The sequence below is a fragment of the Brassica rapa genome, chromosome A01, assembly GCF_000309985.2.
Source record: "Brassica rapa cultivar Chiifu-401-42 chromosome A01, CAAS_Brap_v3.01, whole genome shotgun sequence".
Lineage (NCBI taxonomy): Eukaryota > Viridiplantae > Streptophyta > Magnoliopsida > Brassicales > Brassicaceae > Brassica > Brassica rapa.
Genome location: NC_024795.2, coordinates 7,892,307 through 7,919,894, shown reverse-complemented (window position 1 = coordinate 7,919,894; position 27,588 = coordinate 7,892,307). Strand labels below are relative to the sequence as shown.

At 30.3% G+C, this 27,588-nt stretch overlaps 3 protein-coding genes across 3 annotated transcripts; 1 reads left to right on the top strand and 2 right to left on the bottom strand.

Moving 5' to 3' along the window:
* The first annotated feature begins 103 nt into the window (after positions 1 to 103).
* On the top strand, positions 104 to 7,424 carry LOC103861771 (probable lysophospholipase BODYGUARD 3). The gene is made up of 5 exons (XM_009139479.3): positions 104 to 3,915; positions 4,384 to 4,751; positions 4,995 to 5,323; positions 5,449 to 5,654; positions 6,801 to 7,424. The coding sequence occupies exons 1-5, from the start codon at positions 3,653 to 3,655 to the stop codon at positions 7,123 to 7,125; spliced, it is 1,491 nt and encodes a 496-aa protein (XP_009137727.1). The 5' UTR covers positions 104 to 3,652; the 3' UTR covers positions 7,126 to 7,424.
* Positions 7,425 to 12,422: 4,998 nt separating this feature from the next.
* LOC103861763 lies at positions 12,423 to 13,445 on the bottom strand. Its single transcript, XM_009139472.3, has 2 exons — positions 12,910 to 13,445; positions 12,423 to 12,758 (listed from the first exon to the last, which is right to left on the bottom strand). Exons 1-2 carry the CDS (start codon positions 13,202 to 13,204, stop codon positions 12,580 to 12,582), a joined length of 474 nt encoding a protein of 157 aa, XP_009137720.1. The 5' UTR covers positions 13,205 to 13,445; the 3' UTR covers positions 12,423 to 12,579.
* An 8,921-nt stretch (positions 13,446 to 22,366) lies between these two features.
* LOC103861748 (metal-nicotianamine transporter YSL1) lies at positions 22,367 to 27,442 on the bottom strand. Its single transcript, XM_009139460.3, has 4 exons — positions 24,673 to 27,442; positions 24,098 to 24,365; positions 23,886 to 24,020; positions 22,367 to 23,792 (listed from the first exon to the last, which is right to left on the bottom strand). Exons 1-4 carry the CDS (start codon positions 25,064 to 25,066, stop codon positions 22,562 to 22,564), a joined length of 2,028 nt encoding a protein of 675 aa, XP_009137708.2. The 5' UTR covers positions 25,067 to 27,442; the 3' UTR covers positions 22,367 to 22,561.
* Between the last annotated feature and the right edge of the window lie 146 nt (positions 27,443 to 27,588).

Genomic DNA, 27,588 nt, shown 5'->3' with positions numbered 1-27,588 from the left:
TGTGGACCTCTGTGTCTAACCAGACTGATGAGGAGATGCACATTCATAGGATCATAAACGATATAAACAGGCATGCTAACTTTAAAACCATTTCTATAAGCATGTAAATTTGTACGTGAAATTTACAAGCAACTTCACAAGTGAAAACGTTCAACTTAGTACCAAGACTGGCGATAATAGTCTTGAAAAAGGTATTACATTTACTCTATTTACATAACTCATAAGTCAAGTGCAACTAGAGCTTGGCGGATGGGATAGAAAAAATGCAAGAAAAGAATCTCACTAAATAAAGGTTAGTTATGCATTTAGAAACGTAGTACTGATTTAAGTTTCCACAAATATCACAAGCTAACTTTTTCTTAATTTGTACAGCTCCAGCTTCTACAAGTAAAACATAACAAAATCAAACATAAAACTTTAACTCTAAGAGAATGTATTTCCATTAAAAAATATAACTGAAATGAATACTGAAAATAAAATAGTGCAATGTCATAAAATATAGCTGATAATAATAAAAATCTAAACATGTAAAAATTATAAATAAAGGTCAAATGTTAACAAAATAAATATATATGATCTAATTAGAAAACTAATTATATTTACTATATTCAATTTAAAATAATTTTCAATTGTTTTATAAAATTAAAATACAATATAATATAATATAATATAATATAATATAATTTTAATGTAAACTCACCCGCCCGCAGGGCGGGCCAACCCCTAGTAATAAATAATCCATGCTTTTACACGTGTTTATACACAAATGTTAAAAGCCCAACATGCGCCGATATGTATATTAGCTCAAGAAAGGCCCATTATTAGAAAGTCCATATACTGGCCTGTTTTACGATAGTGTTTCGTACCAATTTCACTGTTGCAACTACTTGCATGGTTTCAATCATCATATGTACAATTCACTATTTCACTTGTTGCAAATTCTAAAAACGTGGTGTACAATGCACCACTTGAATTTATAAATTTATTCAAACAATCAGAATTTCGTTTACGTGACAAGATATTTTTCAATTGTACTCTACAAATTACTCTGAGATGTCTTGGTCGTGTGACATGTAATCGTGGTGGAGTCATAGCTAATTGAATGTAATATCAATATTTATGTCATGGCATGAAAAACCAGATATCCGGACTTCGCCGCCTCTATATCATTTATCTTTCATCATAAAATCTATTATTTTCATGTTTTGTAGAAAAACACACACACTTGGAATAGCATTCGGAACTGAAGGAAACGAATTTACCTTGATGTAAAATGAAATACATTACCTTCGAAAAAAGTACAAGTCGATTCATGCATGTCTTTTTTTTGTGGTAAATATGTTAGTTTGAAAACAGAGCTTTCATTTGCTTCCTTTTATTTCGTTAAAATCAATGAGCATAATAAAAAACGACGTCATTATGCATATGCACCAAATGCTCAGTAAATACGCCGTCAACAATCATGTGTTTGTATGAATGCATCGAACCAATATTTAATGAGAGATGAAAAAGAAATGAATATTCGATCCTATTATTACCTAACAGTACATGCATATTTGACCAAGCAGAACAATGTTTGAAGTATGAAAAACAGATGTCATGCATATCCCTTTGTACGGATCAGAACCTATCGATGTTCGACATGACGATCTGACTGATATATGATGAGTTTGGTAACATTTTAAACCAACCCAGTGTAAAACTAGATTCTTTGTTTTATCTTCTGAATCATTCAGTTTCTCGACCAGTTGTGCACTTTTCTTACTTGAATATGGGAGAGTTGTCACGAGTTATTGTTTGGTCTTCTGATTTGGACATAGGAAGAAACACAGCGTATTACCATGTTTTTCTTTACTTCTTATATTGTACGTTGTGCATACTTATTCTCATTTATGAGCACCTAAAATCAGATAGTACTACGTTTTTAAAATTATCACTGAACACAAGTTTTGTGGATGCAAACAGAAGAGTTTGTAGGAAATAAGAAAATACAAGAGAAATTTAAGATCATTAGATTTTTTGGTGAAACAAAAACTTTGATTTTTTTCTTTAATAATATAAATGAATTCATGGTGACCAAGTGGTTATAAAGTTCACAATGATGGAAATGTCTAGTCATCACTTTCAGATTTCACCCCTGGTTGATCAGCATGGATGTCTTAAATGAAAACAATAATACAGCTCTTCTACATGCCCCAAAATTAGCTTGGGTTAATGTCCATCTAGTATCCATATAGCTATAACAAACTCAATGTAATAAGATTATATATTTCCACACAAGAATGATTATGTTATTGAAATTAGCTATTATGTAGAATCAGCTAATATATAATTTTATTTTTAAATAAATTTTATTTATTACTTGTGAGAATCACATGGCTCGAATCTATCACGTCCACAAGCGGCATTGTGAAATAAAGTAAAAAAGTGATTGTTTATTGCATCCTCTACGTTGGTCTAAAAATAGATACAATTGCGTGTCATGAAACAAAGCATAAACGTTGTAATTGTAAGTAGTTAGATAAGAAAAAAAGGTTTAACAAATTTTAGTGGAACAAGAAATGATTATTATAATGAAATGGAAATAGAATGACGTAAAATAATACATGTAAAGGAGAAATATCAATGAAATGGGGATTCTACATGATCATATGATAAAGCCAAGTCATGGACTGGTTCTGCTGTTTCACAGGATGGTTCAACCACCATGCACCTCTTTTTCTTTGGACGTTTAATGACACAACCCACAATTCTCCTTTTTCACATCCTTTAATTTTGTATTTTAATTCTATTTGGTTACCTAGCTCTTTTATCTTCCTGATTTCTCATTTGTAAGTCTTTTTCGTACAAAGTTTTCTGTTCACCTAAAGAATTTTCCACATTCGTCAAGAAATTGCTTTAAAATTTTTCACTGCGTACAAATATTATTTTTATGTATAGAACAATATATATGTAAACAATTTATATATATGCCTTGTCTGTGCATACAAGTTATTAATTATAAGGAATCCCCAGTTTGTCACTCCCAACTTTATTCGCAAATTAGCAAAATACACTTAGTCTTGCACGCATTGACAATGGTATCTTTTGTGTTTTGTTGTTTTTTTCCTTTGAGAAAGTTTCGTTTTGTTTTATGTTCCATTTATCTTTATATGTAAAAGAAAAGTTAATTGGACTAAAGTCACCATCTTCCTATCAGTATACATAGAATTTTTGACAAACCCATATAAAGATGTCCAAAATGAACTCACCTCCACATACTGTTTAGCTAGTGTTTTAAATACCGGACCAGTTAAACCGGTGGATCCGTGACCCCTAAACAGTCGTTTTCGAGTGTCTTGAATATTATCTCACGTTATGACATCATATTTTATATTAACACGTATCATATATAGTCTATAAACTATATACATTCACACAACCCATAGATTTGTGTCTCTCCATGCCATACACTCCTCTTCTCAACTCCCAAATAGAAAGGGAAATAGAAAGACAGCTTATATATAATATATAAATACAGTGCACCACTATACAACACAATTCGACTTCATCCATGGATCTCTCTTCTTAAACTCCCAAATATATAAAGAAGAGTTGTGTATTTTTCTAAAAAGTTATAATACTCTCTAAGCTTTGCTGAGCCATCGCTGTGATGATGACAAGAAGAGCAGCTACCGTAGCAGGTAGATGGCTTAATGAAGCCGTTAGCTTCCTTGTTTTCTGTCTCTTAGACATCGTCGATTTATTACTTTGTGTCGTCTACAAAGTAGCAGACTATGTTTTCGAAGCCGAGTGGAAGCCTTGTTATTGTTTATCGGCCAAGGAACCCATCACGGAGACTCGAGGAAAGATTCTCTTGTCTCACAATAATGGCGTATCTAAGATCCTTACCCTTTCTCCGCTTCAAGAACTCAGGTATCCTTTGTCTCTGTATGTATTTGTTGATTAAAGCAAAATGTATCAATATCAGAATTGTCCATGTCCAGAATGTATTAATTTACATAAAACAAAAGGATCTTAATAGCTTGTGTTTATATATATAGGAAAAAAATGATTAATTACTATGTATATATAATTAAAATTTGTGTATAATACCTGTTTTTTCTTGTTAAAGGTATAATACGTGTTTAAATATCATTACATGTAGTGTTCCCGTTTTACCCAAAGAAAACCCTTATCATTTATAATTTATACAAACTTTTACAAGTTAAATGCTCAATTTTTTTTCATAACCGACTCATGATATATGTCCTCCGTTTCTCTATATAAATTTCAAATTGTTACCTTGAGCCAATTTTTTGCCGTAGGGGTTGAAAATTATAAATTTACGTAGGTTTAGTAACTGAACCGGTCGGTATGATATTCCTTTTGGTTTTCTTGTAGCGGACGACGTTCCAAGATTGAGCTGGAGGATATCTCCGAGACCCTTTACACACGTCCTTCTCTTCTTTCCGACCTCTCCGTTACCGAGCTCAATAAACGGTTCGTTAAAGTTTCTCCGTCCGACTCCGAGTGTAGCCACCATCATCATGAGAAGACTTTAACTAAGAACAAACGGAGGAAAACGATAGCAAAGTCAAGCTTGACGGTGAACTTCACGGTCGTTGAGATGCTCCGGGAAAAGATCAGACCGCAGAATTTGAGCCATGATGTCTCTCGATGGTCGGATTGTGATTGTGGGTTTTGTACGTCATGGGCCTCTACTTCCGACAAAGATCACTCCCTCTTTGTCAAAACTCAAATACCAAAAGGTTATAAGTTCACATCTTTATTTGGTTTAAGTTCTCGTGTGTGTGTCTTTAACTTTATGCATTCGCATGTTATTTTTTTAGCAAAAGTTTAGTTAAACTGTTGTGCTCATTTATATATACTTATCAAACCTTCTTTATTCATAGTTTTCATTGTTTTTTTTTTAAATAATTTGATTCTGTTTAATTTGTAAACGCTTTTACTCAATTTCTAGCGTTTTGAAACAATCGGATTCATTAAAACAGGGATACCAGCGAAAGAGGATGTCTTGTTCATCCATGGTTTCATATCTTCATCAGCGTTTTGGACTGAAACGGTGTTTCCAAGCTTGTCGGCTACATCCTCAGCTTATAGACTTTTCGCGGTGGATCTTCTAGGATTCGGAAAGAGCCCTAAGCCAGCTGATTCGCTCTACACGTTGCGAGAACACGTAGAGATGATCGAAAAATCGGTCTTACACAAACACAATGTGAAGTCTTTCCACATTGTGGCTCACTCTTTGGGATGCATTTTGGCCCTTGACCTCGCGGCTAGACACGGTGATTTAATCAAGTCGCTCACCCTCCTTGCTCCGGTGAGTTCATTTAGTAAGAAATATTGAAATTAATAAAAATGCAATATTATTAGTTTGACAAAAAAACATATAAGTAATGTGAAATAAGACTAATACAACACGTGTGCATGTGTACGCGTGGGCAGCCGTATTATCCGGTACCTGTGGGAGAGAAGAAGCCGAGGCAGTACGTGATGAAGAAGGTGGCGCCGAGGAAGGTTTGGCCGCCAATAGCTTTAGGAGCGTCGATGGCTGCTTGGTACGAACACATTAGCCGTACAATCTGTCTCCTTATCTGCAAACACCACCGCCTTTGGCAGTTCCTGGCTAAACTCTTGACCCGTAATAACAGGTTTTGTTTCTTATCATTTATTTTCATTTTATTAATTATCATTTGCTAAAGAATTGGAAAAGATATATAGAATTTAAAATTCAACAGATCCAGATATTAAGTCTCCTATACTTAATTAGTACATAACCTTTATCGCTCAAGAATGTTAGTGGTTTTGTATGGAATGTTTTAAAACATGGTGATCTTACAAGTTAGGTTTACTCCAAAATTAAGATTATTTGATTGTTTTAAGTTTATCAACTTTATTTGAAGTTTAGAATCATAATGTAGCTAGATGCTTTCATCAGTTACCAAAAAAACCACCTCTAATGACCTAAATTTACTTGCAAATTTAATTCGTCGCCGTATCTGGTCGCTGGCTATTTAGTGTGTACTCACTTTACGACTACTACAACCTTAACTCACCAAATAATTTATATACAAACAAATTTAGATAAAGTACAACTACACGTGGTGTTAACGTGAGCCACAAGTTACATCAATTAACCAGATACAGTGAGCCACGTGTTTTGACATGCCATTAGAAATTTAGAATATGAGTCTTCGTTCATTGGAGGCTAGCCCTAAGAAAATAGAGGCTTAGGCAACCTAACAAGACTCTAAAGCTATGCTAAATTTTAACTTTCCAACCTAAGTACTTATGACTATGTGTACTTGGAGCAATTGAAACTGATTATACTCTTGAAATGTCTAGTTGGTTGATCGACCGATCTTAGTGACATGTATATATTGACTTTTTAGGACTATGTTGTATAGATTCTCATATATAAGTATCTAGAGTAAAAATGTATGGTTAGAAATAATGCTCTCGTCTAACCAGAACAACCAACCTTCAATATTAAATTAAATAGCTAGGGAAATTGGAGTGAAAATGCATCCGTTCGGTGCGACCAGATATGAATTTGATTAAACAAAATAAACAATAACTGTAGTTTTCAGTGAAAAAAAAATAGTCACTATAAAATGCCAAGTTTGATATGAAATAATCCTAGAGGTTATTATATCTGCCATGCTGCCCATGCATACACTAGCACTCTTTAATGTTGTAGGCTTGTAGCTAGTGTATATGCTGATTTATTAATAAGAAACAACTACATTTTGCTATATGATCATCTATAAAACTAATAGTTAATTTTATCAATCCAGGACAGTAAACTTTTTAATAGAAGGTTTTATGTGTCACACGCACAACGCTGCGTGGCATACTCTACACAACATTATATGTGGGACAGGAAGCAAACTTGATACGTATCTGGATGTCGTACGAGATAAGCTCAAGTGTAACGTGACTATCTTTCACGGAGAAAACGACGAGCTCATCCCCATCGAGTGTAGCTACAACGTCAAACAGCGGATTCCTCGGGCACTAGTTAAAATTATTGAGAAAAAAGATCATATCACCATGGTCGTTGGGAGACAGGATGAGTTTGCCAGAGAGCTCCGAGAGATTTGGAAGACTTCATCTTTCTGAAAGTGTGTTCTATGGAAAATTGTGATCGATCATCAATTGATCTGTGTGATTAGTTGATAAGTATATTTATCAAGTTTGATCATTATAAATTAAGGAAATCCTTATGTACTCAGCCATGAGAACAAACGAGTCGTATCAAATAATAATTTTCACGTATGTTTATGTATGCATGCTTATCAATTCATTGAATTCTGAAATGTCGTATAATTTATATATTCCATGTAAATAGGAAGTATGATTCAATAGCATAATTATCTAGAGTTAAAAGAAAAAAATAGAAGATGTGATTTTTATGTCTCTTTTAGACCCGCTTGACCGTTGAACACACAAACACGCACATATATGCAATCTCTGTGATTATCGTAATAGTATTGTCTCGCTAAACTAGGGTGGGCATTTCGGTTTAATTACGAGTCGGTTTGGTTTAGGTTATTTGGGTCTTAGAAATCTTGAACTAAAATCAACCTAAATTAGTATGGTTTGATTTATGTTCGGTTTAGTTCGATTTTATTTAGGTTTAGTTTGTGTTCGGTTCGATTTTAGTTCGGTTTGGTTCAGTTTAATTTTGTTTTATTTATACTTTTCAGTTTAGCCGAGTTAATTTTTTAGTTTTGTTCTAGTTCAGTTAAAAAAATATAATTTATAAAAACATAAACAAATCATCATTTAAATCAATATTTACTTTATATTTAAACGTAAAACCAAACATCACAATAAATCTGTAGATGTAATTCAATAATTTTATATTATTATCTTCAAACCTAATATAAATATGATAAAATAAATTTTTGTTTTGATGTTAATGTATGAGATTCATATTCTTTTATTTTATTTTAAGTTGTGCTTATTCTATTCATTTAAAAGTAAAATGTATAAAATCATGTTTATTTTTTAGGCTAAATGGTTAAATATATTAAATCTTAATATTATTAGTATATTTAATTAATCTAATTAAAAAACACTTCAGTTTTTTGGTTTGGTTCGGTTTAAAACTAAACCGAGCAATTTGGGTTGATAAAATCTTGAACCAACCGGGTTAAAGATATGCTTCGGTTTGGTTTGGATCGATTTTGGTTCGGTTGGATCAGTTTGGTTTGGTTCGGTTTGGGTTGTTTGCCCACCCCGGTTAAACCGATGCTACAAAAATATATGTGAGTGGTTTTCCCTATATTTAATACTAATGTTTTCTAAGTAGTTTTTAATCATGAGTGTACTAATATTAGCGGTCGCATGTTGATTTTTAGGGTCTTAGAGCACCCTCATTGGTGCACCATTAAGTGAGGCTCTAAACTAAAGAAAATTGATGTTTTAATAAAGTCTAGTTACTAAATTAGTTTTTTTATCTTTAGAAAAAGCTTAATTTGACACATGGCGCTATAAATTCTAAATAGTATCTTAAGAGTCCCTATAAATTAATTTTATGAAAACATTAGCCAACATTTAATATTTCCGTGAAAATTCATAATATAATCTAATACATAAATTGCAAAAATATAAAGAAAATTTTCAAAAGAACAAAAAGGACAGAAATCCATCTTATATATTAAAACAGAAGTCACAACCTTGATTCATGTGTGATTTTTTTTAAAAATGGACATAATGAACCTATTCATAGAAATTCATATTACATTTTAGCTTAGACTAATAATAAATAGAATTTTTAAAATATTTTAATCATAATATCTTTTGATATCTTTTCATTTTAAATATAAATATATTTATTTTAAAATTCTAACAAATCTGTTTAAAAAGATTTTTACAAGATCTTAATTTTCAAAATTATATTTAAATATTTTAATTAATTTCGAAATTAGTTTAAAATATTATTATACATTAATATATTCAGTTATATAAAATTAAAAAAAAAAAATCTATAATATTTTATTTATTATATAATCATAATCAATCATATTAAAATAAAATTATTATATTGAGCTAAATATAATAAAATTGTATTAAATTTATATTTATATATTTTATTTTCGTAATTATAAAATATTTGTGTTCAAAATAAAATCTAATATGTTGGTAAGATGGGTTAACATTATAAAACTATATAATATATGTATAAAAATATATAATGTATGTATAAAAATTAACATGTATTTAAGTTAATAATACAAAATCTTTGTAACTACTTTAATCATAAAATAATATATATTTATATATTATATTTTAAAAATTCTAATAAATCTGTGTAAAAATATTTAAACAATAACTTAGTGTATTTTAAGTTATGGTTTAAAAATAAAAATAAATAAATTATATCATATTTTATCTATTTTATAGTCATGATCATGTTAAAATATAATTATTATACTAAAATAAATATGATAAAATTATATTCAATTGATAAATTTATAAATTTTATTTTCATAAATATAAAGTATTTATTTAAAATATTATATGATGATAGAACATCTTAAAATTAACAAACTATATAATACATGTCTAAAAGTTAACATATCTTAGACTTTTATATATAGAATAATAAATTATCTAAAATGAATAAGCATAAAAATATTGGTAAAAAGAAATCCAGTTTTGAAAGACGGGTCAGAATTTAGCATAAATTAAATACAAAATAGTTTTTAAATATATTTTTTCATGAATATATTAATTTGCTTAATAACTAAATGCAAATACAATAAGATAAATATATAATAAGAAGTAGTAAATACATACGGTTTAAACAATTAATTAATTATAACATGCAAATTATAAAATTATTGTATTTGAAATAGTTATATAAATATTTAAGTATATGATTAACATTAAAAATATATACTACTTATGTTCTAAAACAATAATTTATGTATAGAAAAGTGAAAACAAACACCCGTGCGGTTGCACGGGTCAAAATCTAGTTACAGTATTTTTCTTCAAGTTTTATCAAATTCAAGACAATTAAAATATAAAAGAACTGAATTTGAAAACTTTTGTCCATTTTGGTCACTAAACTCAACTGAGAAATTAATTAAAATGATAAATAACCAATATCTAATACATAATCAAAAAAGTTTGTTAAAAGCAAGATATAAAAATATAAAATAAAAATTATTAAAAATTAATTCTATAACCGAAAAAACAGAATATACAGGAAGAAATATAAGAAAATAATAAGAACAAAATATAATAAAATCCATTTATGATATTGCTTTTGCATTGCATCAAACCAAGGTGAACGAAATTAAAAAGAAAAGTAGTGTATCTCATTGATTTATTGTCTCTTTTTGGTATAAACTCAATTCAGGAAAATTAGCAAGAAATTGTTGGAAAACTACAGCCAAGATTAAAATCAAGATTTCAAAAAATAGTTACAAAATTGTGAATAGGGAGAAAGCTTTAAAAATGCGAAAGAAGTGTAAATACAAAGTGCAGATCTAAGGTTATTATATCCAAACAAATAACTTAAATACACACAACATCGGTATTCAGAAAACAAAGAGATACAACATATCGAATAAAAACTTATATTATTTGTTGACTAATGGCTTTCATATTTATACTTAAACGATTATAAGATATAGCTGGGAAAAGTTTTCAGGAAACAATTTTCATGAATGATTGAAACCCAAACCACTGAAACAACAAAGGTAAAAGTAAAAACTAGATAGACCATAAATCGCATGAAAAAAAAGAATATCTAATGAAAGGAGCCTTGTCTGGGGCGACCACCCTTTCCTCTTCCTCGAAACGTTTTCTATTCCATGTTTTGTATATTTGATAAGAGTTTTTTCTCCCACCTCTTGTCAAGTTGGACAAGCTTGAAAGCTCAATCTCAACTTTATCCACATTTCCTAGTACTGTAAATCGAGAAGGACTCTCAAATAAAAACTTATATTGTGGTAATATTTTTGAAAACAAACACATTATAAACCATACATGCGAAGAGAAAATATTAAAAGTATACGATAAAGCAAATTAAAATATTTGAACAAAATATACATTACTAATGTTTCAACTTATTTATAAGAAAAATTGGTCAACTACATAAGACGTTGAGGTTGTATTTCCGTTAATAAAATAAAAATAGTGCTAATGAATTACAGTTATTGAAATGAGACAATACAAAAACAGATGTTCGGCAAATTCAAAAAAACCACATTGTCTTGAACCACACAATAATATAACCAATTATTAAACGATAAATTTATTAAAACAAATAATATACTCACGCGCGAAGCGCAGAAAAATCTTAGTTTACCAATATTAATGAATGTCTTGAACTCACCTAACTATGTTATTCTGCTACTTTAATTAAAGCTACGCAGGCAAGTCCAGACAGTAAATTAATGTGATCAGGCGCTCCATGTATCCGTAATTAGGTAGGCCTGGGACTTTATCCGAGATCCGGATTTGAAGAGATCCGATTCGAAAATCTGAAAATCTAGAGGGGCCGAATCCAGATCCGAATAGTAAAATTTTGGATCCATCAAAGCCAGATCCGGATCTAGATATTTTGATTTTTTTAATTTAGATATCCGGATCCGTAAGTTTTATTAATAACTATTTCAAAAATAGTAATATCTATATATAAAAACTAATTTTATTTAATATTTCACTTTTATAATAGTATATATAAATTTTATGTAAATAATATTATATATAGAAATAATTAAAAACATTATATGTATTTTTACTTTTAAATTATTGTTAATATTTTATATATATTAATATTATTATTTTTATTTATTTTAAGGATTTAGATCTGAATCCGGATATCCACTGGATATTACAATTTTTAGAAGGATATCCGACCGAGAACCCCGGATCTGGATAAAGATAATAAAATTATGGATCCGCCGGATAAAGATTCGGATCCGGATATCTTAAAATTGTCCGGATACCCGATCCGTTATAAGCCCATCTGTAGTACTGTAATTAATAGGGAAGGGAATTAAAGCTATGCAGACAGGAAGGCCCCTCACCATTGATAACGGACGTTGAGTCCTTCATTTTACTACAACAACCAAAAGAAAAAGAAAACAAGAATATCGAGTTCATTTTTTAGAGTTTTATTAGTAGAAAGTATCTAAAATTGCACCAGAATATTTAAGATTTTCTATAACCGCGAATAGGACAGGGTATAATATTATTTTCGTTAAATAATCTTCTGTTTTATTTGTTTCCGTTAGTATATGGTTTGCGAATTAACATTGGGTTTCACCGTCGACTATGTGAGGTATTTTTCGATTGAAAATATTTTTATCGATTTCAATTATAAATTGTCCGTTGCATTACAAATATATCAAATCTTATTCCACTTTATAATTATCAAAATAAAAAATTCAGTATATTTTTTTTGCTAAATTATATTCTGTTAAATAAAAATTCAGTAATTGCAAAGAAGCAACCTTACAAGAGTACAAATATTAACTTTAAAAAAAAGAGTACAAATATTAAATAAAAACAAAGGCAACCAAATTATTATTATAATAATAATTAAATGATTTATTTTTTGGGATTCTCCAAGTAAAAGTTGCGCTTCTCTTCCTCGTCCATGAATGCGGTAACGTGATACGACTTGCCGATTCCCATAGGAGTCTTGAAGTAAATCTTCTTGCTTTTTGGCTCCTCCATACTCATCTCCGCAATCGGTACCCACATAAACATCTGCTTACTCTTCACACCTATATACAATATACCCACAATTACATATACATAATAATTAAAGCCATGATTCCATATGTATAATTACATTTTTTTTTTTTTTTTTTTTTTGGTCTAAAAAAAAATTAAAAAAAAAAAAAAAATGTATAATTACATAAAGTAGTACAGTACCTGTCATCTTCTTCATACAACACTTGTCGATATAGGCGGTGACCTCAAGACCGTAAGAAACGCGAGTGTTGGTGCCTTCGAAGAAATGTTCATAAGGGGTGTTTTGCTTCATCCACACGTAACCCGTGGCTCTAACTCTTCCACACTCAACGAGGTTCTTCAAAGGCATCACACCTTTTGGAAACCCTAGCTCCTCTAGAAGCTCCACCGACTTCTTGTAACACTCCTCCGCTCCGTATACAATCGTAGCTCCTGCTCTCTCTCCTTCAACCACCACGACTTCCTCGCTCGCCATTAGATCACGAGAGTATAGAATTCTGCAGGAAAAATTGTATATGTTTTCTTCGAATATGATGAAGAGGAAATTTATATATCGTTTGTGGTGAGGGGTAGTGAGGGGTATGACAATTTAAACGAAATTAAAAAAAAGAAAGAAATGAATAAGCAGATGGGATAGGTAGTTGATCGGTGGGATCTGTGGGTTATTTATTTGTTTGCCTAATTCTTTCTCTTGTTTCTTTCCTGTGGTTCTGGTTCTTGGTTGGTACCTAATTGTCCAACAATATATATATATTTAAAAACTATTTGAGAAGAAGAAGAGAGAGGTGAGAGAAGCACGTTCTCTCTCTGTTCTCTCTCCACCAAACCTTTTCTTCCTCGCGACTTTCTCTGCGCTCTCTTCTGGTGGCCGGCGGTGGGTCTGTTCCCGTCGGTCCGCCACCCTGTAATCTCCCTGTTTTTCCAATACCTCTCCCTGTTATGCTAAGGTTTTTTCACTTCCTCTTTGCTTCTCCATCTCTGGTTCTCGCCGGATTGTGGCCAGATCCGGTGACCAAACCGACGTCTGGGTGTGTCCCCAGTATCTCTGGAGAGAGGGCGAGGTCGTGACAATCTGTATGCTTGCAGGAGGCGCCGTCGATTTGGTAGATCTAGGGTTTGTTTTGCGCTGGTTCTGGGTCAGATCCGCCACAGAGGCTTGCCGGATTGAAGCGCGATCTTCTCCTCCGGTCTCTCTTCGCCTCCTCTGCTTTTCCTGTCTCCTCCCTCGGCTGCTAATTTTAGAGCTTCCCCGTCTTGTTCCAATGGTCTGAGACGACACAACGAGAATGAGGTGCTCGTTGGGGGCCTCTCCCGTAGTTCAAGTGTCAACATCCATGGCTTCCTATGGTGATATGTTCGACTCCTCCTTCTTGCTACCGACGTCGCTTGCTAGGGTTTGAGGACAACCCGATGTGGTGACTCACTTGCTCATAGGTGGAGTTTTCTATCGTCTTTGGGCTGCCTGCTTTAAAGGAGAGTTATTTTTCCTTTCTGCGCTTCATACCCTGGTGTTCAAAGCTCCGACAGATTGGCTGTTTGTTCTTTCGTGGTCTCTGCTGCATCATTTGTGTCGTGTGGGCGGTGTTGAGTTGTTACCGCCTATGCTTGACCGTAACTCGAGCTTCCGTGTTAGTAGCGTAACTGTGGCTGAACTTTTGTCTCCCTGTCGAGATAGCTGGGATTTGCTGGTCGAGGTCCTCCTCCAGCGGAGCTCCGGGGCATAAGCCAGGTGCCCCGTTGATGCCTGCTCGGAGCCACTTTGGTGAGTTCTTGACTGAATTTTCCCGGGCTGTTCTCTTGCTTCATCTGATTGTTCAGGTACTGCAAGAAGCGTTTTGATTGGGTGTCTAAACTGTTGTTCTACTTGTTCTTTGAACCTATTAATTTTTAGTTCTCTTTTGCTAGAGGCTTAGAATTAATCACTCTGTATCCTAGTGGTTTTTTAATTTTTTTTTTGCGGTCACTAGGATCAAATTGGCTATTAGCAGAATGTGGTTTTCAATTACGTTGTAACCAGACTTTCATTGTCATCAATGATATTTACCATTTAGCAAAAAAAAAAAAAAATATATATATATTTTTGTTAAAAGGGAATAATATTTAATACTTTTTTATTAGAAAAGTCAAAATAGTCATGTTATTGAGAAGATCATGATCATGCATACTAAGAGAGACTTCTTGGATTAGCTATTTAAATTGAACAAAACATCTACATAAAATTTTATGTTATTATATATCAGTAGTTTTATTTTCATTTTTTCCACTTTCATTGAAATCTAGTATTTTTTGTTTTATAATTTTTAAATACAAATTAATACCGGGCTCTTTAGTCAATAATTTTGTCAGTAAGTTATAAAGGTTTACAAAGTTTTAATGATATACTAGATTTCGATCCACTTTCGAAAGCGCAGATTATTTTTTGGATTATAAACAAATTTCTATATAAATTATTGTAGATCCATTATTGAGCATATTATATAGTATGACATGGTATGATATATGGTATAATATGGTCCGGATAATAATGTAACATGGCATGGTATAATATGGTGTATGATATATGATCACTCATTTTAATAGGTCCATTATTGAGCATATTATATGGTGTATAATGTTATTGATTAACAACTATAATGTTGGGTGATAAAATATTTTTAGAGTCATATTTTTATCTACTATTAACAAGTTATTGTAGGATCACTTAAAAAGTTAGTTAATATGACAAATTTGATTATTAACATTAATAATAAACCAACTATTAATTTGAATTTTATTTTTTAAATTTTAAAAACTGTTGAGAAAGAATCTAACAAAATCTTACTTCAAAATTTAAATATTTTTATAAAATAGCATATTAATTAATTTTGTAATTAGTAATATAATATTTTATAAATCAATGTTAACTAAAATTTTATCATAAAACAAAATAAAAGTTATATACTATTTTTATAAATTCTATAATTATATTCTGTATTATATAAAAATAGAAGTGATATATGAATTAAATATGAGAAAATTATATTAAATAGGTAAATTAACAAATTTTATTTTTTTAATGTTTTTTTAAATAAATTATTATTCATAAATTAAAATGGGTTGAAAGAATTCGTAAATTACATAATAGTTTTATACAAAATAAATTTATTAACATAGGTTAAACTTTCATATCTAAAAATATATATTATCTTTTAATTTATTTTGAAACTCTCAACAATATATTTTAAAAAATGTTTATATACAAAAATATAATAGTATATAATAATATTTAGATCATATACTATTTAAAAATATGTTATTAGAAAACTATGAAATTTTAGTAGTTCATTTAAAATATTAATGACAAATCAAATTTTAATTATATTTTGTAGTTATAACAAAATCTGTTGAAACAAATTTAGAAAATATTACCAAATATTCAAATAGTTCTTATAAAATAATATATTAATGTACTAACAAAAACAAATTCAAAATTCATGTAATTTTCTAAACTCAAAAATAGTAGTGTAATTTTTCAAAGTTTTTTTAACAAAGTTTTAAATTTTGAAAATAAATATTCAAACTCAAAATGATAATATTTTAAATTTTACAAAAGATAAATACATGGATAATAAAAAATAAATTTTTGAAATGCACCACGAAAGAACAAAGTATGTATATTGTAAGAATTAAAGCAATAAAATAAAAAGAAAACTTAATATCATAACATCCAAAAAAATATCCTTATCAATAAAATTTAGTAAAATAATAAGATAGATGCTACTATGTAGAACGTTTACTAAAATAATAGGGTTATATTATTTAAACAAAACAATGTTTTATTTATAAATCCCGTAAAATACTAAAATAATATATGTTAGAGTATATTATTTTAAGCATAACATGTAAATATAAATTATCTTAAACATTTTGTTTTAAAAATTTATTATAAAAATGTATAAATTAACAAAAAAAACATATTTGAAGGAGCTTATCTATTTGATTATTTCATATTGTTATTTTATTTTATCTAACTCAAAAATATATTAGTAAGGAATAAAAATTAATAATAAATTAAAATGTATTTAACCAATAACTATATATTAATAAATGCCGAAAAAGAAATATAACAATAATATTATAGAATTACACAATATAATTCTCTCAAATAGCATTTTTTAAGTTTTTGTCACAAAATAGCTTTTAAGAAGGAAAATGACTAAAATAGCCTCTTTTTATTTTGAAAATTTTTATTTTTATTTTTATTTTTTAAAAATTTGAAACCATATCCCTCAAATCTCACCCCCTAATTCTAAACCCTAAGTCTATATTAGTTAACTCTAGGGTAAAAATACATTTTTATCTTTTAATAAAATTTATTTTGGTCATTTTCTTCATTAAATGCTATTTTTGTGATACAAACTTAAAAATGGCTATCCTAGAGAATTTTTCATATATAATACTAAAATAGAATTTATATATTTAAAACATTTGTAATAATATCAAATACATTTATAAAATAAAAAATATCCGAGGGACATGCGGGTTAAAATCTAGTATTTGTTAAAATAGTCATTTTGTTGTTATTCAAGGTAAATTAAATGGATCAGTATAAAATTCAGCATAATATCTTCACCTTATTCGGATATAATTAGTAAAGATTCGTATTTGTTGATTGTTAATCACGTGAATAGAGGAAAACATAATATAATTTAACATAATATCTAATACAATTATTTTTAAAATCATGTATAATACTTATTCAAAACACGTAGATAGATTTAAAAGTTCACAGTCCCAAAATATCATCTTTACGGAATAATATATATATATATATTATTATACGATTATTGATTTAGGGATATAATTATACGATATATTATATATAATATATATATATATTGATTTAGGGATATAATTATACGATGATATAGAAAATAATGTATACAAATATCAATTATGAGTATGCCTTTTTCAGTTACAGATTTTGATATTACATGCATGAAATATTTTGGGGATGAGAATAAGTATATGCATCATGTAAAGGTAGCGTCATAGCTTCTTCCTCATCAATAATCTGAACATAAAAACATTCAAATGAGTATGTACTCATTATCTGAAGTTTGTCCTCGTTCGAGTTATTGACCTCACGATGTAGCTTATCAAGGATATCAAGAACATAGGGATGATATATGGTATCTCAGCTTCAACCTAATTTTGTATGTTTTTCATAAAATGATTCAGGTGGATTACGTTAATATCAAATGTGTATTGAATAACGATTAATTGTAAATGTGGATTTTATAAAATGTAATATGATTTAATTGTTGCTTTTTATCATTGTTGTTTTAATAGGGGTTAATTATAAAATAATATTTTGTTGTATATAATAGGTTGGGGTAAAAATGAATAGGTGTAACCATTTTTTATAAGTAGATTGTTAGAATGATTATGTTTTAATAGTATAGAATAGATTTTGATTTGTGTTTTGAAAGCGCGGATTCTCTTTAGATAATAACAATGTTAGATATAAATTTATTTTATGGTTGTGATGTACATTATTAAGTTATAAAGTTGCATTATATCAAAGAAGAAAATGATTTTATGTTTAAAATTAAATAAATTATCAATTAGTTTATTTTAGATTTTTATGTACACTTTTATCTTACAACGTAATCTTTATATTTTATGTATATTTTATAAGAATCTATACTATTAAAAGGGAAGAATTTTTAAAAAATCTACTTATACAAAGTTGTTGGACCCATTTATTAATAATATGTTTTATTTAATGTTTGCCTTAATCAATCAAAATATCTCTACTTCTATTTATAAGGAACAGACTATGTTAATTATGTTAATTGTTGTTACTAATCGATTTAAAACAAACACTACGGTCAAACACTAGCAGCTCACGAAACTAATTGATTTCTGTTATAACATATGTACTTATGATATTACATTATTTTTTAGGGTTTAAAAAAAGAAGCACAATAACAAAACACATAGTATGATATGAAAACAAAATCATAATAGTAAAATTATTAATCTAACAATTTTGGGGAATAGGTAAGGAAATTAACTAAAAGTAAAAATATTTATAATAAAATTTTGTTATTTAATATAAGTTAAACTATTTAAAACCCTATAAATCTATACTTTTAAATTAGCCAAAAATCTGCTAATTAATCTCGGTTCTCATAAACTTAACAAATGTAACTATTATAAAATACACATAAAATATAAGAAATATAGGCATCGAATATTCAGATTTGGAACATATCGGTTCATTTTGGGTATAGATCCTTAAAGTCCTAGACATTTGGACCTAATTAGGTATTTGAAAACATTTGGTTTGGGGTTTAGGTTGGTTTCTTTCAGGTCTGAATCCATAATTCAAATACATGTAAATAACTCTAACTTTTGGGTACATAACGGGTCCGATCGGTTCTGATATTTTAACTCCGAAAAGATCTGAAATATCCAAAAAAATCGAAAAATTACACGAAAACCCAAAAGATACTTGACACAAAAACATACCCAAAAACTCAAATGAATATCCAAAATATTAAAATATTTAAAAGGCCTAAAATTTTACCTCAAAATCTGATCAGAAAACCAAAACGTAAATTTTTATCAAAATGCGATTTTTTAAAATGAAATTTTACCTAAAACTCGAAACTATAACAAAAATCTAAACTTGAAAACTAAAAATTATCCGTAATTTCAAAAACATATTCAAAATATTAAAATATACCTAATAAATAAAAACTATTTTGGATACTTTGGATACTCGATTGGGTCTCGAATAAGACCTGGACTCGATAAAAATTTGTGGGTCCAAAAATTACCCAATAGGTACTTTGTCTTGGATCCATACAAAAGTCGAATTTGTAAACTAATTCATAAATTATACAAATTTTAAAATTTTCTCTTCGATATAATACGACTTTCTAACATAATAATGCATAACATCACTAAATACTATTTCATATCAAAATTTGTTTATCATCCAAAATAACCCGCGCTTTCGAAGCGCGGGTCAAATTCTAGTTACATTTGTTAAGTTGATGGTACATAAGATTTATTTAGTATAGATATGTAGGGTTGTTAGTTAATAATTTTTATTAGTCTTTTTTGTACATGACCCAAACCCATAGTTAAACCGAAAAAATTCAGTGATCTATGTATAGTCCGGTTCGGATTTGGCTAAAACATAATAAGTAAATATTTGATAAAATTTGGTAAAAACTCAAAAGCCCATCATTAGTCTAATGGTTGACCCGATAAAAACCTATATAAATTTGATGGTATTTGTTTTAGAAATAATCATATACTTTTTAATAGTATATTAATTTGAATAAACTATTTGATTTGTGATTCTTTAATCTATACTTTTTAAAAAATTTAAAATATTTTGTAAATGGATTAATTAACTTTATATTTATTCATTGGGACCAGTTTAATTATGAATATGAATTATGTATATATAAATATAACTGAATTTTTATTTATTATTCTATAAATAAGAAATGAATTAATGTTCATTTATAATAGTATTTAATATTTATTACAAATTTTATTATTTAAAAGTTAATATCAAAAATATATTTTATTTAAATATAAACTATTAAAAATATTATTAAGTGTAATCTTATAAAAAAAATACTTAAGAATCTTTTAGATATCTTATTTTGAAAATAGTAAAATAATATGTTAGATATGGTATATATTTAATAATAACTAAGTTAGTTGGAGGAGAAATAATAGGAAGTTAAATTGATGTAGTGATCCAATCTAGACTATTTGCAAGTAAATAAAAAAGTTCTTATGTTTTTATGGTATTTGATTAGTGAGAGGAGAAAACAACATTTTCGAGTTTACTGGTGGATTTATTTTAAACATCCTCAAATCCAAATGGATTTATTTGGTTTTGAAATAGGGTTTTACTGAATTTGATATGACTTTCCAAATAATTAGGATATTCTTCAAAAAGTGTCACATTACATGGACAGTTGAAACTTGAAATATAACAAATTGCCTCTAATGAAACTTCGAGAGTAGATAACATTTCATGTGTTCTTATGCAATGATTTAGTCTGCTATTAGAGCTTTAATATTAAATAATTATGATAATTTGATTAGTTAATCATGAAAATCGTACATTACTAGTCTCATATCTACACGACTACACGGGGAGGAAGCCAAACAGCTAAATGCAAATGTTGAACACCTAATGCTAATGGTACTCATTGTCCAGCTCCACCTTGATAGATCATAACTAATCTTTCACATCATTCGTATTTCACCTATGAATATATTGAAAAGACATCGTTATATCCAAAGAAAGAGGGTGTCTGAAATGAAAAAAGATCAGTATGATTCAAATATTTAGAAATCTAAATGGTTTTCTATTTCCAAACTTGAGCATCTTTAAGTCTGACTAATGAGAAAGTGCACATGGGGCTTTGGGAAACAAAATGAATTTTGACCAGCAGCAAACCAATCCCTACTTTTTAGCAAAAAAAAAACAAAAAAAAACAAACCAATCCCTACTTGGCCGGAAGATTCTCTCTCTCTATGCATGTCATCCGTTGTCATAATTTAAACTGTTAACCATTATTTTTCCAATCTGTATTTTTAATGTGATTTTGAGTTCATATCCAATAAGTTTAATATCATTGCAACTTGTGATCCCGATTCCAAGATTAGTTTAGGGCCGTCTAGTTTATCCCCTTTTATAGCTCAACTTTTAGGATTCGTCGGGTACAATCTGATTCACCCAAAAGCAGATTCTGATTATGATCAACTTTTTTCCAGCTTAGATAAAATAACTGCTGATTAAGCGAAAATCATAGGCCAAATATGTTTTTGTTTGCCAACTATATTTGACCAATAATCTACCTTTTTTTTATCGCGCAATATTCACTAATCACTTATTTAAGTAGCATCTATGATTCTCTGAATAATTGAAGCCGCACTCACCATTTCAATCCAACAGCTCATATAACACCAAATTAAGTGTTAGATTTGTTAGTTTTATAATCATATTTAATGTGAATTGCTTTAGTCTGCTCTCGACTTGGTATGTGGACATGGCTTTAGGTGAGCAGGCCGAAACAGCAATGAAATGTTTTAGGAGTTTTGGATCATTACTAATCTTTCATAGATTTATACTATTACTTTCTATTTTTCCATGCAGTGTTCAACCAACAGTATCAATTTTCCACTGAGTATTTATAAGTTTACTGCAATACAAAACAATTCTCTGTTTCACAAAAGTGTAATTTTGACAGATTAATAAATCTAGCTAGTATTAAAAGTTCTGTTTTTAACCTTCATTGATACATTAATAACAATTTCTCACTCCACACTTAATACAAAAATATTGATTTTAAAATGAAATTATATATATATTTTTTGAAAATGTAAAAAATTACTCTTTATGAAATAAAATTAAAACTGTAAAAGTAAAACGATACTTTTTGTGAAAGTAAAGGATTAGTTTAATATATAAAATGATTTTTTTTTCAACCTACAACTAGATTGACCACCAATGTTTGGGCCAATCCCCTAAGTGTTTCAATCAGCCCAATATCAGATGCACAGAGGATAACAGAGCCAAGATCCGTTGAAGAAGAAATGTAAATTAAACCAAAGAAGAAAAAAAAAAACTTGTTTTGATTAATCACGATTCCATGTAAATATATTTTACTTTTAAGTCGGTAATTCCTACAAAGGAAAAGAAAAGAGATGTTCTTGTTCACAAATCTTCTTATTATTCTAAGAATAGGATGACTACAGTTTGCTTACGTCTTCTAATTTCACAAAGACTTTCTTCTCTCTTGGACTGAACCTATGAAGCTAAAAACTTCATACATATTGGAGGTTTCACTCCAGCGAGTGCAAGTATCGCCGCCGGTAAAGTCCAAAGCCCTTCTCCGCAAATTAACCCCGAGGCCACCGCCGGAACCATAACCTCTGCTTTCTTCCGATTCATCTTCTCCCAAACAAACACAATCACAGTCCCAACACACATGTCAATAGCAAAATAAGCTCCGACAAGAAACGGAACCGCCATGGCCGTCGGAAGCGGCATGAACCTCCCCACCTTCGCCGGAGTAAGATCCCTGACGACGTTGACCAAAACCGCAAACCCGAAAAACCCGTAGCACATCTGGAGACAGTGAAGAGGCAGAGCAGAGAAGCCTTGCACCCCAAGGATCGCCATGTTTCTGTATATCAAAGCGTAAGGAGCCTTGAACTCGCCGTTAGGGTTCCCAACGTCGAACGCTCTGTAGAACAAGAAGAAACTCAACGGCGTCACGATGCATCCAACGATCGTCCCGATCATCTGGCTAACGAACATAGCCTTGGGCGACGTCATCGTGTAATGAGCCGTCTTGAAATCTTGCATCAATATGCAAGAAACAGACACAACGGACTTGATCAGTCCACACCCGGCTAGGCCGGCCACGACACCGTCCTCTCTTCCGGTGACGGCAGCGAGAACGAAGAGACCGATCTTCCCATAGTTATAAGCCATGTTGATGTCTGTAAGTCCAGCCCCATAGGCGTTACAGAAAGCAAGAGATGGCGCGAAAATGTAAGCTACAATAACGTAATACCATTTGACCTGTGGGAATATCAGAGGAACCACAACGGTTGAGACCGTAGCGAAGGTAAGATATCCGGAAACTCCTATCCACATGGGGATCTTGTCTCTGAGGAAGTTCTCATCTTCCTTGAGAAACTTACGTTGTTTCTTGTCACCCACGTCATCAAGGTCATTAGGTTTGTTCTTCATTCTTGCGTTGATACTGATGATGGTGACACATAGGATCTTAACGAAAGTGTAGAGACCGTCACCGAGGATTAGAGCTACGGATAAGAAGACTTTGTAACCGTATATGCTCTTCATGTTGTGTTCGTCTAGGTTATCAGGGAACCAAGAGCCTTTGAGTTTATCAAGAAGAGGCCACATTAAGCCATAAGAGAGGATAGCTCCTAAAAGCAAAGAAAGGTTAACCAGATGTGAACATATCATTCCTGCTCCTACAAATGTCATGCTGAAATCAAAGAAGAACCTGCAAAAGAATATTTTCATTTTCATGATTAAAAAAAACTTATATACTTTAAAGGAAAAGTGTGTGTGTTTTTTTAATATAGTTGATGCTTACGTTTGTTTCCAAGCTTTTAAGCCAAAGGTTGGGAACTGAGCAAACCCACAACCTTCTATGCCAGAGAAAAACCATTGGAAAAATCCCCACAAGAAACTAAATGAGAAGTATTTCATGAAACCGCGCACTTGTTTCCTGCATTGATTCCATTCAAAGATTAGGAAACTTAAGTAAGAATCACTTCTTGTAAAAGTAGAGGCTGACTAGCTTACTTGGCCTGTGCATCTCCTTGTGTGTGGAAACCATTGATGAGCACAGCAGTAGCCAAACCACTCGGATATGTTAATTTGAGGTCAATAATCATAACCTTTCTGAGAGGGATTAAGACGAAAAGACCGATGAAACAGACGGCAAAGAGATAAGCAGTCATCCAGCCAAGGCCTGGCTCTTTCACACTCTTCTCAGAGTTACCTTCCATGTTTGCACCAGATAACTCATATGTTTTATGGTTTAACCCTAGAAGATATGAAGCAAACCCACCTGAAAATATTTAAACACCCAATGAAACAAACCCTTTTAATCAAAATATAAAACTAACCATTTTAAATCAAAATTCACAAGCTGGTTTTATATTATATAAACCCTCAAAAGCAAAAGCAACATCAACCCAAAAGTTTTTCTTTAGAACAACCAAACGCAATAGCTTTTTTATAAAGGTTATTATAAACTTTTAGTATGTTTGAAACTGTTTTACATATCCCTAAACTGAATCTTTGCTTGTTTCCCACGAAAAAGGAAACTATTAAGGAAAAAAAAAGAAAAAGAAGAAGAGTTTTATGTTCTTAACCTCCGACAGCAATGCCGTAACAAGCAACAGCAGATGTCTGAATCATTGTGTTCTCTTGTCTTGTGAATGGCTTCGCGACAAAACCTGATTTCTTGAGAATCTTGGTCCATGTCTGGACGAAGACAAAAGCTAGTAAAGCTGCAGAGCTGTTGAGATTTGGAACAATCCCTGTCGTAAGGTTTAGCTTCTGAGCTATCACACTGAACACAACTCCGATCACTATGCTCACTAACACTCCTCTTACCGTTACCTGCTTCGTCCATGGTTCGGTCGTCCTCCCAGACATCTCTTCCTCTGTTTCTTGTAATTCTTCTTGTAGTGACGGTTGAATATTGCTTTCTTCTTCTTCTCCATCTTCTTCTCTCTTCATGATCCTTCTCTGCTCTACTTCCATGGAAAAGCACTCAAGAAAGAAAAATAGATTTTAGCTTTGCAAATGAAAATTCTTTTAGGGTTGGATTATCTTTGATACACATATATATACCAGAATTTTTAGGAATATATGTGTATATATATTTATATATATATATATGTATGAAACTTTTTTTGTTTGATAGAATAAAAAGAAAGCTAAATGTCTTCTACCTTCTTAAGTGCGCATGTCGGACACGCGCATTGTCCAAACGTAGACGAATCTGTCAAAAATCAAGTGAATATCAAACGCAAAAGCAGCAAACGCAAAATGTGTGAAAAAAAAGGGTCAAGAGTTGGGAGAGCTTTGGTACCCAAGTCAAGTGGCCAAGTAGATTGTTGTTGGCATCTAGTTCCAAAGGACATTCAATGATATTTTCACTTGTTTTGTAAGAATCTTTGATTATTTTTCATTTACTGGCAAATGAACGTGTGGGTGTAATGATTTGAATGTTCTTTTTAATCAAAGGTTTGAAAAACAAATTCGGCAATCACATCATCATAATTAAATGTCTCGTACATCATTACGTGTAAAATATCCACTCTCGCTGATTTTGAAATTTTCAAAGATAACCATTATTGGTATGTTTGACTTTTTAGTGAAAACTTTCGACCCGGACCTAGATTTTGAGTCATGCAAATTTCATCCAATACGTAAATAAGATATCGAGGAAGTTGATTCATTAAGATGAAAACCGATGGTTCTTAAACAAAAGAAAGGTTTAGGTGATTAAAATATACATATTAAATCACTAAAGTTTTGATTTCAACCATAAATAATTATAGGTATATATGTAGCTTTGTTTGTTCTTATCCAGCATTTCCAACATCTGGCAAATTCTTTTTTTTTTTAATTGTGATGAAGTATTTTCTAACGCTACTCTTTTTTCAAAAAAAAAATAATAAAGTAAAAAATTAGATTACTACAGAAATTAAAGTACTTGTACTTATTGATTTATTTCATTTAAATTGAAAAATTAATATGACTACAAAATTCAACTCTAATAATAAAGTAATTGATTGAAGATATTCTCATGCGTATATATTCTCTTAAATAAGTTAATTTAGTATTTATGGTTTTGAAAACTCACCTATTTTGTTAGTTTAACAAATAAATTTATATGCAACGAAAGTTGATATAAACTGTAAAACAAATTTATATACAATCAAATTAATATTAGGGCCCCTTAATATTAACTGTAAAGAAAACTCTGAAACGGTAAGAAGTAGAAATACATTCACGACTTGATTAGTCAAATTCCATCTAAAAGCTTCATCAAACATGAGGATGTTTTACACTGTTTAGAGAAACTATATAATATAAATATATAACAAATATACACATGCCAATAACCTTAAACATATTCGACATTTGTTATTTGAATAAGATTATTATAAAATTTAAAGATCATGTTGATCACATGAATATCCAAAGCCCATAGTTTCAAAATAATCAATAGGGAAATATATATATATATATATATATATATGCTATATTCTTGTATAATGTGAATATGATGAAAGCAGTGAGATTCTAAATGAGCGTGGCTCAAATATCACCACAAAGACAATGTACTTTCTTCTTGTTGTTTCCCTTTCTACGCAATCCTTCTTCTCAATTATTCTACGAAATCCATCTTATATTATATCTCCGTAGACCCCAGCTTCGGAAGTGTGAAATTTAGTTTTGTATTTTTAACCAATGTTTTAGATATATTAACGGTTTTTACTATGAATTCAGGCAACTACAAATTATGTGAGTATCTCACCAATTGCATATAACTTTAGAAAAAAAAACTTCAGATTTAAGATCTACAAATCCACGTTGCATTTGAAAGTTGAACCTAAACCATTACAAAAGAAACGATAAATAAGTCACGAAATAAACTTAGGAACTTAGGAACTAAAATATATTAGTAGGTACAAAGTTGAAACCATAACACTTTTAACTTTTCAACGAACATGTTGCTTTCTAATTCGAACTCTCCAATTTGCGTGCATCACATAGGGATGGACTTATTAGGTCTAGTAGGGATTAGATTCGCTGAGTTATTATCAAAGAAAATTTGAGGAAAAAACCAAAAAAACATTATAGAGTGGTGATAAGGATAGGTGGATGGAGACGAGAGGAGAAGAAACAATTACTACTTCTTGACACCATTCATTTGAAAGAGAATCTCATTCACTCTTAAAGTCACAACTTATCCTCATACAGCCCCACATTGACCTCAACCTGCGACAATTACGTTTTAGACCCTTTGCTAAACGTCTATTTCCTTGTCCCTCAAACTTTTGCGTTTGCTTCCAAACCGCTTAGAACATCTCCAAATAAAATTCTATAACTTTAAATATAGTATCTTTTATTCTCCAAAAAGAAATATCAAAATAAAAATTTAGAGTTTTGGAAAGTAAAACTTTATATTTGAATATAAAAATTTGTGATTCTTAAGTATTTTCTCGTTTATCGTTTTAATCTTTAATTTTTTTCTATCTCATAAACATTTC

What these genes read in the sequence shown, in the direction of transcription:
- LOC103861771 (XM_009139479.3), top strand. Translation starts at nt 3,653, where the DNA reads ATGATGACAAGAAGAGCAGCTACCGTAGCAGGTAGATGGCTTAATGAA. An exon ending in TCTCCGCTTCAAGAACTCAG is followed by an intron (nt 3,916 to 4,383) that starts GTATCCTTTGTC and finishes GTTTTCTTGTAG; the next exon opens with CGGACGACGTTCCAAGATTG. An exon ending in CGCTCACCCTCCTTGCTCCG is followed by an intron (nt 5,324 to 5,448) that starts GTGAGTTCATTT and finishes ACGCGTGGGCAG; the next exon opens with CCGTATTATCCGGTACCTGT.
- LOC103861763 (XM_009139472.3), bottom strand. Translation starts at nt 13,204, where the DNA reads ATGGCGAGCGAGGAAGTCGTGGTGGTTGAAGGAGAGAGAGCAGGAGCT. An exon ending in TTGTATGAAGAAGATGACAG is followed by an intron (nt 12,759 to 12,909) that starts GTACTGTACTAC and finishes TATTGTATATAG; the next exon opens with GTGTGAAGAGTAAGCAGATG.
- LOC103861748 (XM_009139460.3), bottom strand. Translation starts at nt 25,066, where the DNA reads ATGGAAGTAGAGCAGAGAAGGATCATGAAGAGAGAAGAAGATGGAGAA. An exon ending in TTACGGCATTGCTGTCGGAG is followed by an intron (nt 24,366 to 24,672) that starts GTTAAGAACATA and finishes AAATATTTTCAG; the next exon opens with GTGGGTTTGCTTCATATCTT. An exon ending in CAAGGAGATGCACAGGCCAA is followed by an intron (nt 24,021 to 24,097) that starts GTAAGCTAGTCA and finishes GAATCAATGCAG; the next exon opens with GAAACAAGTGCGCGGTTTCA.